This window comes from Telopea speciosissima, chromosome 1 (assembly GCF_018873765.1).
Source record: "Telopea speciosissima isolate NSW1024214 ecotype Mountain lineage chromosome 1, Tspe_v1, whole genome shotgun sequence".
NCBI lineage: Eukaryota > Viridiplantae > Streptophyta > Magnoliopsida > Proteales > Proteaceae > Telopea > Telopea speciosissima.
In genome coordinates this window covers 63762780-63775775 of record NC_057916.1, presented here as the reverse complement: position 1 = coordinate 63775775, position 12996 = coordinate 63762780, and the positions used below count along the sequence as shown (strand labels likewise).

The window sequence follows — 12996 nt, the reverse complement described above, 5'->3', positions numbered from 1 at the left end:
ATAAGGTATGATACTATGATGCATCATGCCATCATGTATTAAGTGTTTGGGGGAGGGGGGGCAGAGGGAGAAAACTAACACTAGACCACCTTTACAGCTTAGGCAGCCGCATTACTGCCTAAGCGCTTAGACAGGCCTCCACCGCCTTGGACCGCCATGCCGCCGTGACAACTATGATGATAAGTAAAAGTTTACTCATTTATTTCATCCTCCCAAAATGATTACAATAGCTAATCCATGGAGATGAATGTGAAACTCTAATTTGGGCTTTCAGATTGATATTCTTGGGCTAGTTGAACTCTTAACACATAATATAACCCATGGAACCAACGCTGTGCAACCTCCCCCCCCAAAAAAAAAATTCAACCCAAAAAGGAGACAAGCTGGCAGGTCAAGCAGTTCAATGGGTCAAAGCCAATCATGTCAGAACAATTTCATTAGGTCCTAGTAGCAGTACTAGGTCAACCAGCTTCTTACAACACCAAATTCATGAAACGAATCCATTCATCTTGGACAAAAATTTCCCAACTTGGATGGTGTTAGAATATCAGATTATTAAAACCAGACTAGGAAAAACAGAAAAAAGAAGAAGAGAAACACACAAGCTCAAAGGTGGGAGAGAGCCTACGGCTAGAACAGAATGTTCTACCGCAGGTCTATCCCTCTCTATTATTAATAATAAAACCCAAAATAAAGCATTGGACCATACTGCCCTTACACCTACTTGACTTTACATAAGCTTAAAGAACTAATAGAAAAGTGAATGTAAATACTAAACTACCCCTAGATCCTGACGGTAAAACTTCAATACTCCCCCTCAAGCTGGAGCATATATATCACCCATGCTCAGCTTGTTACAACAAGAATGGAAACTAGGAGCAAACAAAGACTTGGTAAAGACATCAGCTAGCTGATCAGACGAAGAAACAAACGGTGTCTCGACCAAATTCTTCAACATGGCACTGCGAACGAAGTGACAATCCACTTCAATATGTTTGGTCCTCTCATGAAAGACCAGATTACTGGCAATGTAGATAGTTGCCTGATTGTCACAATACATTTTCATAGGAGTCGGCACCGGAAAACCCATCTCAAGGAGAAGCGACCGAACCCACATCAACTCAGCAGTAGTATGCGTCATAGCTCTATACTCTGCTTCAGCGCTAGACCTGGCAACAGTGGATTGTTTCTTGCTTCGCCATGTGACTAGGTTCCCACCAACAAAAGTACAATACCCTATGGTAGACCGACGATCACTAGCCGAACCTGCCCAATCTGCACCAAAGTATGCAACTAACTCCATATGTCTATTGGGACGATAAATAAGCCCCTTTCAAGGAGCACCCTTCAATTATCTAAAAACCCGAACCGCTGCATCCCAATGACACTTACAAGGCGACTGCATGAACTGACTGAGAACACCAACAGCAAATGATATGTCCGGCCTAGTGACAGTCAAGTATATTAGCTTTCCAATCAAGCTTCTGTAGGAATGTACCGCTTTAAGAGGTTCACCATCATCAATCCCAAATTTTTTATTTGGATCCATAGGGATATCCACAGGTTTTGCAGTAAGCATACCAGTATCAGTCAAGAGATCTAAAACATACTTCCTTTGAGATAGGTTGATCCCCTTTTTGTTTCTAACAACCTCAATCCCAAGAAAGTAATGAAGCTGACCCAAATCTTTGGTCTGAAAATGCTGTTGTAAATAATGTTTTACCTCCTTAATGCCATTCTCATCATTCCCTGAGACAATGATGTCATCTACATAGACAACAAGGACAACCAATTTCTCTCCTTGGCGACGAACGAACACTAAATGATCTGAAAAACACTAAGAAAAACCATGACCAATCACAACAGCAATAAACTCTTTGAACCACGCCCGAGGAGACTGTTTCAGCCCATAATAGCCTTGTGCAACCTACACACAAGTCCACCATTCTCCCCCCGAGCAACACACCCTGGAGGTTGCTCCATATAGATCTCCTCGAGTAAGTCACCACTCACCATAGAAGAAGGCATTCTTAATGTCAAGCTGAAACAGAGGCCAATCAAAATTTACAGCCATCGAAATAAGAAGGTGAACTGAATTCAACCGTGCCACAAGAGAGAAACTCTCAAAGTATTCTACACCATTAGTCTGGGTGTATCCTTTAGCTACCAGGCAAGCTTTAAGCCGCTCAATAGAACCATCAAAGTGATACTTGATAGAATACACCTACCTACACTTTACCAGGTCTTTACCAGGAGGTAACTCCACCAACTCCCATGTATGATGAGTCAATAGAGCATCCATTTCCACATCCATGGCTTTCTTCCAAGCAGGGAATGAGAGGAATGGTATAGGTAGACAGAGAATGAGAAAAACTATGATAACAGGATGGGAGATGTGAGAGAGACACAAACTTATCAATGGGATAAGCAACTAAGGATTTTTGGATACATGACCTCTTACCTTTACGAGCAGCAATGGGTAAGTCATCTAGTTCAGCTGGTAAGTCAGGAAGAGCAAGTAAGGGATGATCCGCACCAGAGGTTAAGGTTGGTACAGGAAGAGATGGAGACGCACAAGAATTATCTGTACTGTGCTGCCCAATATGCCTCTTATGCCGATACACGTGCAGTCGAGGGTTAGATAGAGGAATAAAGGCTCATCATCTGACACAGTGGGGTGATCAGAGAAGTAGGAGGTACCTCCAAAGAAAATGAGATCAGCACTAACAAATTGTTACTACCCCAGTACCCCTTCTAAGTACGGAAGTAACCCAAAAAAACAAACTTAGTGGACCTAGGATCTAACTCATCACCTAGTTGATGGAGATTATGAACAAAACAGACACAGCCAAAAACTCGAGGTAGACGTTAAAAATCAGTAAGTTTGGAAATAAAACAGAGAAGGGATACTTATCAGCAAGTACAGAAGAGGGTATTTGGTTAATCAAGAAACAAGCCAATAGGACAGCATCACACCAAAAATGTTTAGGCACCTGCATATGAAGCATTATAGCACGGGCGACCTCAAGTAATGTCTATTTTCCATTCCGCTACCCCATTTTGTTGAGGGGTATAGGAACAACTGGTTTGGTGAATCATGCCATTATCATCACAAAAAGAAGAAATTTCATTTTGAACAAATTCTAAGGCATTATCAGAACGAAACACTTGAATAGAAGATTTAAATTGGATCTTTATTTCATTGCAAAAATTGCGAAATACAATTAAAAACTTAAAACGATCCTTTAAAAGATATAACCATGTAAGTCTGGACTGGTTGTCCACAAATGTAACAAAATACCGAAAACCTTGTCTATTACTTGCACGACAAGGAACCATACATCCGAATGCACCAAAGAAAATAAAGTACTACGGGGTGCAGTACGAGATGGATAAGAAGCACGATGATGTTTACCCAACTCGCAGCCCTCACACTCTAACCTATCTAAAGACTTAAACTGCAAAAACATAATTTTTAACCTAGACAAGGACAAATGTCCTAACCGACAATGCCATTGGAATGGCGACTCTCCAATCACAGTAGTTGCAACAGCAGAAGCACATGGGGCAGCATCATAAAGATAATAAAAGCCATCTTTCTCACGCCCTCCACCAATCGTCTTCCTCGTGTGAAGATCTTGAAAAAGACAATGAGAAAGAAAAAATGTTACCGAGCAATTCAGATTTTTAGTGAGTTGACTAACTAAAAGAAGGCTTAAGGGAAATTGAGGTACATGTAATACGGAGAAAAGAGAAAGATTGGAGTTAAGGCAAACAGTACCATGCCCAGTAACAGGTGTAGAAGATCCATTGGCAAGTATAATGGGTGGAGTATGAGAATTAGATGAAATGGAACTGAAAAATAGATGACTTACCAATCATGTGAGCGGAAGTCCTAGAATCAATAATAAGTGGTGGAAAGAAAAGCAGGTGTACCTGCATGAGCCAGTGTGGCAATGGAAGTGGATGCCCCAGTAGTGGAAGTGGATGACTCTAGACTCTTTATGCGGCCCATCAGCTGATGAACCTCATCACGAGGAGTAGTGGAGGAATCTGCCATGGCTGAACCTGATTTAGTATCACTGGGTGAAACTATGTCTGTACCATCTTCAGGAGCTGCATGATTGGCCAAGTGTTGAGCCCACTCTGGTTTCCCATGCTTGGACCAGCATGTCTCAATAGTGTGATTGAGTCTCCCACAATAAGAACATTGCCTGGCAGCTTTGTCAATATGCTGTCCACCTGAGCCACGACCACCAGCACCACGTCCTCCCCCTGAATTACAACCTCTACCACGGCCCCTACTAGTAATGAATACTGAGTTTTCCTAGGGAGGAGTGTTGTCAGGCTTGGAACTAGGAGAGGCAATGCGCTGCAGCCTAGAGTAAGTATCATTTAGTGTGGGGACAGATTCCCAGCCAGTAGGTGACCCTTCACAGCCTTCAAACTTGAACTCAATCCAGCCAAAAACTTTGAGACAAAGAACTCATTCCGTTGAGCCTTTAATTTTTCAATGTCAGTAGTAAGAGGCTGAAATACATTCAGCTCTTCAACAATCCCCTTAAAAGCACTATAGTACTCTTGAAGTGACTTGGCAGCCTGTTGGAATTGGAACAGCTTCTCATGAAGGTCATAAATCCGAGTCATAGTCTTCTCTTGAGAATATATCTCCTTCAAGTCATCCCACACTCCTTTTGCAGTCGTGTGAAATATGACATTTGCAGCAATATCAGGTTCCATGTTGTTCCATAACCAAATCAGAATAATTGCATTCTCCTTCACCCAGGTACTGTAGTCCTTTGAGTCTGAAGCCAGAGGAGCAGAAGTAATATAGCTAAGTTTGTCCTTAGCCATAATGTAGACACTGTCAGCTTGTGCCCAAAGAAGATAATTGGAATTCCCCTTGAGTTTATGGATGTAATCTGCACATTAACATTATCTGTAGTTGTCTTTGTGTCAGCCATAATGAGTGAAAAAGGTCTTCAAACACATGGTAGGCAACAGCAAAGGGTCTTGAGGGCAGCAGCACTAATTCAGGAAATCCTTCAAACACTTGGTAGGCAGCAGCCAAGGGTGTTGAGGATGTGAAAGAGGAGCAGCAACACACACTGACTCAAGCAGGCACTAATTCAGGAAATTCTTCAAACTCTTGGTAGGTAGCAGCCAAGAGTTTCGAGGATGTGAAAGAGGAGCAGCAACACAGACTGAGGAAATTCTTCAAACACTTGGTAGGCAGCAGCCAAGAGTTTTGAGAATGTGAAAGAGGAGCAGCAACACACACTGACTCCAGCAGCATAAGAGGCTTCAATAAGTGCAGAAGAAACAACCCAACAGCAGCCAGAACAAAAATTGATCAGAATAGCTCAAGAGGAGATCGATCTCAGCGTAGACAAGTAACTTGGTGTGCAAACAACTGCAATTAATCACCAAGAATCACAGCACCACAGTCTTCAATCAGCTAAGCTTCAACACAACCACACATATGATCGATATTTGCAGTCCTTGGCAATAGGCAGTATAATCTTCAACTCAGCAACCATCAGCAGTATTAGTAGAGATAAAACAATCCATTAATAATGGAAGGAGTGATTTTAATTCATGGTAGAAGAAATAGGTGGCTGCACACCACAGGGAAAATTGAGAAAGGAAGATCAGCAAAAAAAAACATGGAAGGGACCTAATCTGATTATAAAATCTCTGATACCATGTTAGAATGTCAGATTATTACGACCAGATTAGGAAAAACAGAAAAAGAAGAAAAGAAAGAGAGGAAGAAGATAAACACACAAGCTCAAAGGTGGGTGAGAGCCTGCAGCTAGAACAGAATGTTCTACCACAGGTCTATCCCTCTCTGTTAATAATAAAACCCAAAAAAAAAGCATTGGACCATACTGCCCTTACACCTACTTGACTTTACATAAGCTGAAAGAACTAATAGAAAAGTGAATATAAAGACTAAACTATCCCTAGATCCTGACAGTAAAACTTCAACAGATGGGATCTGACCCAGGCACATTTTTCCCCTTATTTTTCAATAATAGATCCAAGACTCTGAGGCAACAAAAAGAGTGCACAGAATCTACTACTTGATACAGAAACACGTAAAAGGTAGCAACAACAAAATCACCAGCAATTGGAAGCACAAATTCATACCAGAAATGCACGATATTAATTAAAAGAAAATCAAAAAAGAAAAACCAAAATTCAATTTTGCATTTTAGCAGAAGACAAATTCAGCACATCATGTAGTTTCATTAGTCACAGAATGAAGGAAGAATGATCCACCTTCTTATCGACTTCTGCATGGAATTCTTCAACAAGGCCAGCATCTTTCAACCTGTTACGAATCTGTTGCAATGCAGTATAACACAGGATACAATCAATATTTATAAATACCTAGCACATGAATAAAAACTCAAAAGAAAACAAATATATACTGACATTTCTCCAAGCTCTATGCCCTGGAGTCTTTCGATAACCCAGAGCCTGCTTAATATCTGCAACAACAAGTACCTTTGGAATAGAATGTCAGAACAAAATCAGCCTAGCATGAATATAAAGTTCATTCACAGATACAAGTCTCAGCTTTAAACTTCACCAAAATTTAGTTGAAACTTCAGTACAAAAGTAGGGACCCTAAAAAGATCAAATGTAAAAATTTTCACGGCAAGATTTGATGGATTTCAATACATTTTGATCGTTCCAGCACATTGGTCATTTCACACAAAATTTCTTATAACATAAACTGCGCTAGGTTGACTTCCATGGCTAGGTTTTCAAGTTAAAACCAAAGCCACTATAGGGTTGTAGGCTATGTTACCAGGATGCAGGGGTGGGTGACAGAATCTGCACGGACATAGGTGATGGAATAGGAAAATGCCCCTCCCCAAAAGATCCAAGGACTACAGATTCTTTTAATATTATTATACTTATTATAGTTATTTCAATACAATAAAAATAAATCTATACGTGTCATTAAAGATATTAACTGTAATGTAAAATATTTATGTCTGAAATAAAATATTTTATCATCAAATTCTTAGCTATGAAGTCTGAAGAAGTATTATAAAGCAATAGTCTGTAAATATGACCATAAGATTGGCTATGGACCTAGGGTCTAGGATGTTGCCAAACAGGCTTTGTAGTTAAGGACCACAGCATCGGCTGTGAACCCTCGGTCTAATATTTCACCTAGTGATAAGGAAGGAGAGGAAGAGCTTCATTATTTTAAACAGAGAGTGAGAAAGAGGGGTCGAAGCGTTGAAGATGGACGACATGGAGATGACAATGGTAGAAACAGACATGTTTCCACCTACTTCTTCTCTGTAAGCAACCAACAGCAGGCAAGTTGGTTGCGCACCCATGGCTGAATTCATGTCCACATATATGGACATGAAATCCAACGGGGGAACCGAATCTGCTTAACCGAGGTTGAGGGCTAAAATGACAACTGTTAGCTGTCCCGTTTGCTAATCAAATTCAATTTATTATGGGCTTAAAAGATACATATAGACAAATGTATTACGCACCGAGCTTTTATCAAATTAACTACGACTCTGAAAATAGGGTGCAAGTGGGCCGGCCTGGGTTGTGGACTTGATAAAGTTTGAACTGAACAGAGTCCGAGACCAACCATACCCGGAACATTTCAGTTCAAAGTTTAGTCCAAACTCGGCTTGAGTTGCACCACCACCTGAAAAGTTTCATAGCTAGGGGTGGACCATACTCTGCAGAAAAGAAATTTAGAACTAAGGTATCAGTATTCCACATGTGATTGACCTTGCCATCAGCTTCTTCAAGTTTGTCACAAACAGCTTTCAGTGCTGGTAGATAATCCTTAATGAGTACATCCTCCTTCAGACATTCTCCACCAGTGATGCCATCTCCCATTGAATTGCTTCCCTCTGCATTCCTAAGGTTGTCCAATGTTTCTTCTTTGGTGATTTCAAGTCTTTGATGAGAAGTCAAATTCTTTCCGTAACGATACAAATGGATCAAATTGGTAGTTACAACAGAAGTACTTTTAGACACATTTTCCTCTTCTAAGGAGGATTCTTTTGTCCTTACGATGGTTGATTGTCTCACAATCAACCCCTTGCATTCAAGAATCCTCACATTGTAAAACAATTGGTTTCCCTTCATGCCCAAATCCTTAGCAAGTTGACTCTGTGTAATTCCATTCGTTCTGCACAATCACATGAATTAGACATAAGAAAAAGTACTGACTATTTTCAATATTAATAAAAAGAAAGAGGCATTGTTTTAGCCTCATACAAAAGCGGTATTACCAACAAGAAAAGCTCGTTGAAAGAAATAGGACAATGCATATCTACATCAATACAAGATTCTCCAAATAATTATCTTTGAAAGAAGTATCTTTAGTAAACAAAACAACGGAAACAACCAGAAACACCAGTATGCCATTTGGTCTTAGAGTGCATACAGGTGACAATATCTAGGATCTTGAGCCCTCACAATTGTCACATGTCACACTACAGCACCTTTTTTTAAAAACAAATAACACTTGAGATAAATTTTAGATCAAATCCATTTCCAACAATGCAATATAAAGCCCCAAAAAATGGTAAAAAAAAATAAAACTTTGACAACTCTGATTTAACAGTTAAAAATAAAGGGGTAATACTTCAATACACGTGGTCCATATGGCTGAGATGGAAGCTGAAACTTGAGATGGTGTAACATCCATCCAATGGTCAGCTTGATTAGATCAAACAAAACATGGCTCAAAATGGAGAGCTGTGAAGGCATGGTATCAGTTTAGGGATCCGATCAGTCTAAAGCAAAATCATTCCAAATTGTCTGGATCAAGCAATTCAACCAGGGAAAAAGAGCTGAAATTGACCTGCTCCAGAATAATACCAGCTGCAGCGGTTCTTACATAGCTATTCCTGTCTCAATCTTATCAATAGCACCTGAATAATCTCAACAAAATGTACAATAGAGAAAAGATTGATGAGTGTTAGCAGTAAGATTGGATCAGCATTTCCAACCAATTCGATACCAAATTACTAATACTTGAGATCTTAGTTCCTTCACAGGGCATTAGAACAAAGGCTACTGTTGAGTTAGAAGTGTTAGAAGTGTTAGAAGTATGAGATGATGTCGGAGGGTAGAAAGAGTATTACCCTTCTTTCTTATTTTCTGTTTTATGTTTTTACCTTTCTGCCCCTGTAAAAAAATTCATATAATAATGAGATATTTCTGGTCTTTCTCAACAATGAAAGACCAGCTTCTCCCTCACTCTCTTCTCGTTTCTCTTCCTCTTCTTCTTCTTCTTTCTCTTATTCTTCCTATTATTTACAAGTTGAATATCATCAGACCATGCTATCTTAGTTCGTTCCTCCACAGAGCAGCAGAACAAAGACTATCGTTGAATATCATCAGACCATGCTGACTTTGAAGTATGCAACCTTTTAGGCACTGGTTGGAACTGATCCACAGAAAAAAGATACACAGATATCTGGGCTTGATTTGAACAGCCCTAAATTATTGTGATTTTCATGAACCTCTTGACCAGTTAGTGATTAGCGGCTGGAGTTGCTAACTCCTATTACTGATTTGCAAGCTAGCTTTGCCTATAGAATGGAGTAGATTAGAGCTGACACAGGGGCAATCTCCAGACAAGGCCAGCTAGGGGAAGAAAAAAGAAGCCCTAGAAGTATTTAACCAACCATTAGCTCATTAGAAAATCTGAACATGATAGATTTGTGTACTATCTACTCATGGAATAAAATTACAAAAACTTGGTTCATGCATCTAATGGACTTCTCTGTTGGCCCACTAGGCTATATTAAGTTATAAAAACTTTTGGAGTAGGTGAACATTTTTCACAAGAGAAATACAACACTAATAGACCAAGAGATAAGTACTTTGCTAAAACTACAATAGAGAAAGCAACTAATGGAGGATCAGTTAAAAATTGTTCCTATTTTAATATCTATTGGATATGGGCTTTTAATTCTTTGGGTTTTATCTATAAGGGCTTAATTATAAAGCCCAAAAGTTGTGGTCAATAGGGAGTAAATAATTATGCTAATTAGTGGTGGGGCCAAATAAAGATTAGTTAAAGATTTATCTAATAGTACTTATGATGAAGGAACGCGTCAGAGCTGCTATACCTCGAGAAGGTGAGGTGTACTGTGTACATGAAAATCATTGAGGACCAATGGGAGAAGCACTTGCAGCATCCACTGCATAAAGTTGGTGAGTTCTATATGTTTAGTGAAAGATACTTAAGTTAATTTACATTCCATTTACATATTCATAAATACTAACAAGTTATTTATGTAATTATCAATATACTATCTCAATCCCAGGTATCACTGCAAGCATCAACTTGGGATTGATGACTCACTGCTAGAAGCAGTGGAAAATATGGTGGCGAAGCTGGAGCCTGATGCCGATATACAAGCAAAATGTAACAATGAGATGAGACCAAGGTGGTCACTAATATATAAGGAATGTATTTACCATATACTCTACTGTGTACTAAGTACTAACGCAAGGCATGTTTGAACTTTGAAATGAACATAAATAAAAAACTTCAGAGATGCTACTGGGAGTTTCAATCGTAAGGCTACAGTCAAGACTAGAGATTCCATAGAACCTGGTAGGTCCACGTGCATTATTCATTTATTTATCCTCATCAGATAACCTTACCAACTTACCCTCAGAAGGTGTAGCAGGAGACTCGGTACTAGCTACTGAATTAGCATACTGCTGTTGTGACCCATGAAGTTTCCAACAAAAGCGTAGGCTGTGTCCTGGTCGACCACAGTGATTACAAGTCTTACCACTGCCTCTTCACCTCCACGGCTAGCTATACCACCACCACGGCCCCCATTACGTCCACCATTACCTCTCCCTTGACTAGAAGCAACAAGGGCAGAGCTCTCACCAAGAGCAGCTGCTGGTTCATGGGAACTATCACGAGAAACACAAAGAACGCAAGAAAAAGTTTCTACAAGTGAGGCAATTTTATCTCCTCCAAGAATAGTGGAGCGTACTGAGTCATATTCCTGGCCCAGTCCTCCCAAAAATCCCATGACCGCAAGTTATTCACGTTGTTCTTGCATCTGTTTCACATCCGAACTAATGGGCAGCAATGCATTTAACTCTTCGAACATTCGTTTATAATCGGCAAAATATTGGGTCAACGGACGTCCCTTCCTATCAGCACGATAGAACTCTTGTGACAGCTCATATATACGGGATAGATTATTCTGTCCAGAATACAAAACATGTAAGTAATCCCATAATTCCTTCACAGTATCTATGTGAGTCACTAAGTCAACAATCTGTGAATCCATACTATTCAACATCTGTCCCAGAATGCGTGCATCTACAATTTCCCACGCTTCATCATCCTCTGGTTTGGCCTTTGTAAGATATTTCTGTTGGCCACAACCAGTCAAAACAACCCACACAATTTTCTTCCATTGCTGGAAATTACTTACCCCTTCCAATCTCTTCTCTATAATAGATTTGGAAGAGCCCGAAACAACCTCAGAGATAACACCTTTAGAATCTTCAGTTGGGTCACCCATCTCAATCAAGCAAACCGATGCAGAAATTCACCAACAACTAATAAAAACTGAGCAAAAGTGATGAACCAGCAAGCAAACACGATCGCCAACAGCCAACGAAAAATTCAGATATCGATTTTAGAACAAAAAATCGATGCAATCTCAATATCCAGCAAGGATCGATTCAGGGAAAACCTTACAAAGAACCTTCAAACCATCAAAAAGAAGAACTGAAATCAAAAAAATAATCACCTCCCAAAACCCTGAATCAATATCAAGCAATCACTACAAAATAGAGACTAGGTTCCTTTATATAATCATGAACCAGTCTCAGCAAACTCCACCAAAACGCAGCATAGGGTGCTGCAGCCCCTTCAAACTGTGGTCACGAAAACCTTCAAACGTGAAGCCTTCAAAACCGCAACACTGTCTTGATCAATTTGAGAGTAATCGAGTAGGTCCTAGGATGTAGAATCGACTCCTAAGATCCTAGCTCTGATACCATGTAAATAAAACCAGATTTAATAGAGAAGATGGAGAGGAAGAAGATGAAGAAGAAGAGAAGTGGCTGTAATCCTTTAAGGAGAACTATCGAATGAAATTGTTCTCCCCTCTTCACCAATATTATTAATAATAGGGTAGAGCTAACACACAAGAGAAATTCCCAAAACTGCCCCTGACTAACAACTCTCATCTTCTAGTTACTGTTCACGTGAACAGTATATGGTACTGTTCACGGCACTGTTCACATGAATAGTATACAGTACGGTTCACGACACTGTTCGCGTGAACAGTACCCAAAGCACATTAACATCTATTATATCTGTGTCTGCCTCTATGATCTCCTTGATCCCTTGATCGATCTTTGTAGTTCCTGAATCTGTCTCTATGATTCCTGGCTCTTTCCAAGGTTCCTTGCACCTCTGAATTCACTTGATACCTATCTTCTACTAGAGGACTGTTGCTGTCCCTATTAGGTGTAAGCTGCCTTTGTTCCATAACTTGCAACCTTTCAGTTATTGCTCTCTGTTCAGCTCTGATCTCTTCAGCTAAGGTTTTATGGCCAGCAGTGAACTTCTGAAACATCTCGAACATTGTTGCCATAGGATCGGGGGGTGTAGTAGTGCTGGATTCTGCACTAGGTTGTCATGTTGATCCATGGCTCTAATACCACTTAATGTAGTCCTAGATAGATGATAAATCCACTAGGAGCCATCTTAGCTCTCTAATTGGTATTAAGGAAATGTCAAAAGATTCCATTTATCTGGGAACTAGCCTTTTCCATTGCAGGTCTAAAGTGAAGGAATTGAATGGAGTTGTTTTAAGAATGGAAAGAAAGCTTTCCTCATGGAAGTCTAATCTTTTATCTTATGCAGGGCGTAATGTTTTAATTCAATCTGTGCTAGCTTCTACTCCTGCATATTTGATGAATTGTTTCTTGTTTCCCCTT

At 39.9% G+C, this 12996-nt stretch overlaps 1 protein-coding gene across 1 annotated transcript in view; it reads right to left on the bottom strand.

The window, feature by feature from the left end:
- The window catches only part of LOC122667263, a 99516-nt gene that overhangs the window by 70901 nt on the left and 15619 nt on the right, over positions 1-12996 (bottom strand). Inside the window, exons 2-4 of the mRNA XM_043863519.1 lie at positions 7780-8185; positions 6442-6513; positions 6286-6348 (exon numbers count right to left, since the gene is read on the bottom strand). Of these exons, the coding sequence (XP_043719454.1) occupies positions 6286-6348; positions 6442-6513; positions 7780-8185 (541 nt within the window). The remainder of the gene's footprint in view (positions 1-6285; positions 6349-6441; positions 6514-7779; positions 8186-12996) is intronic.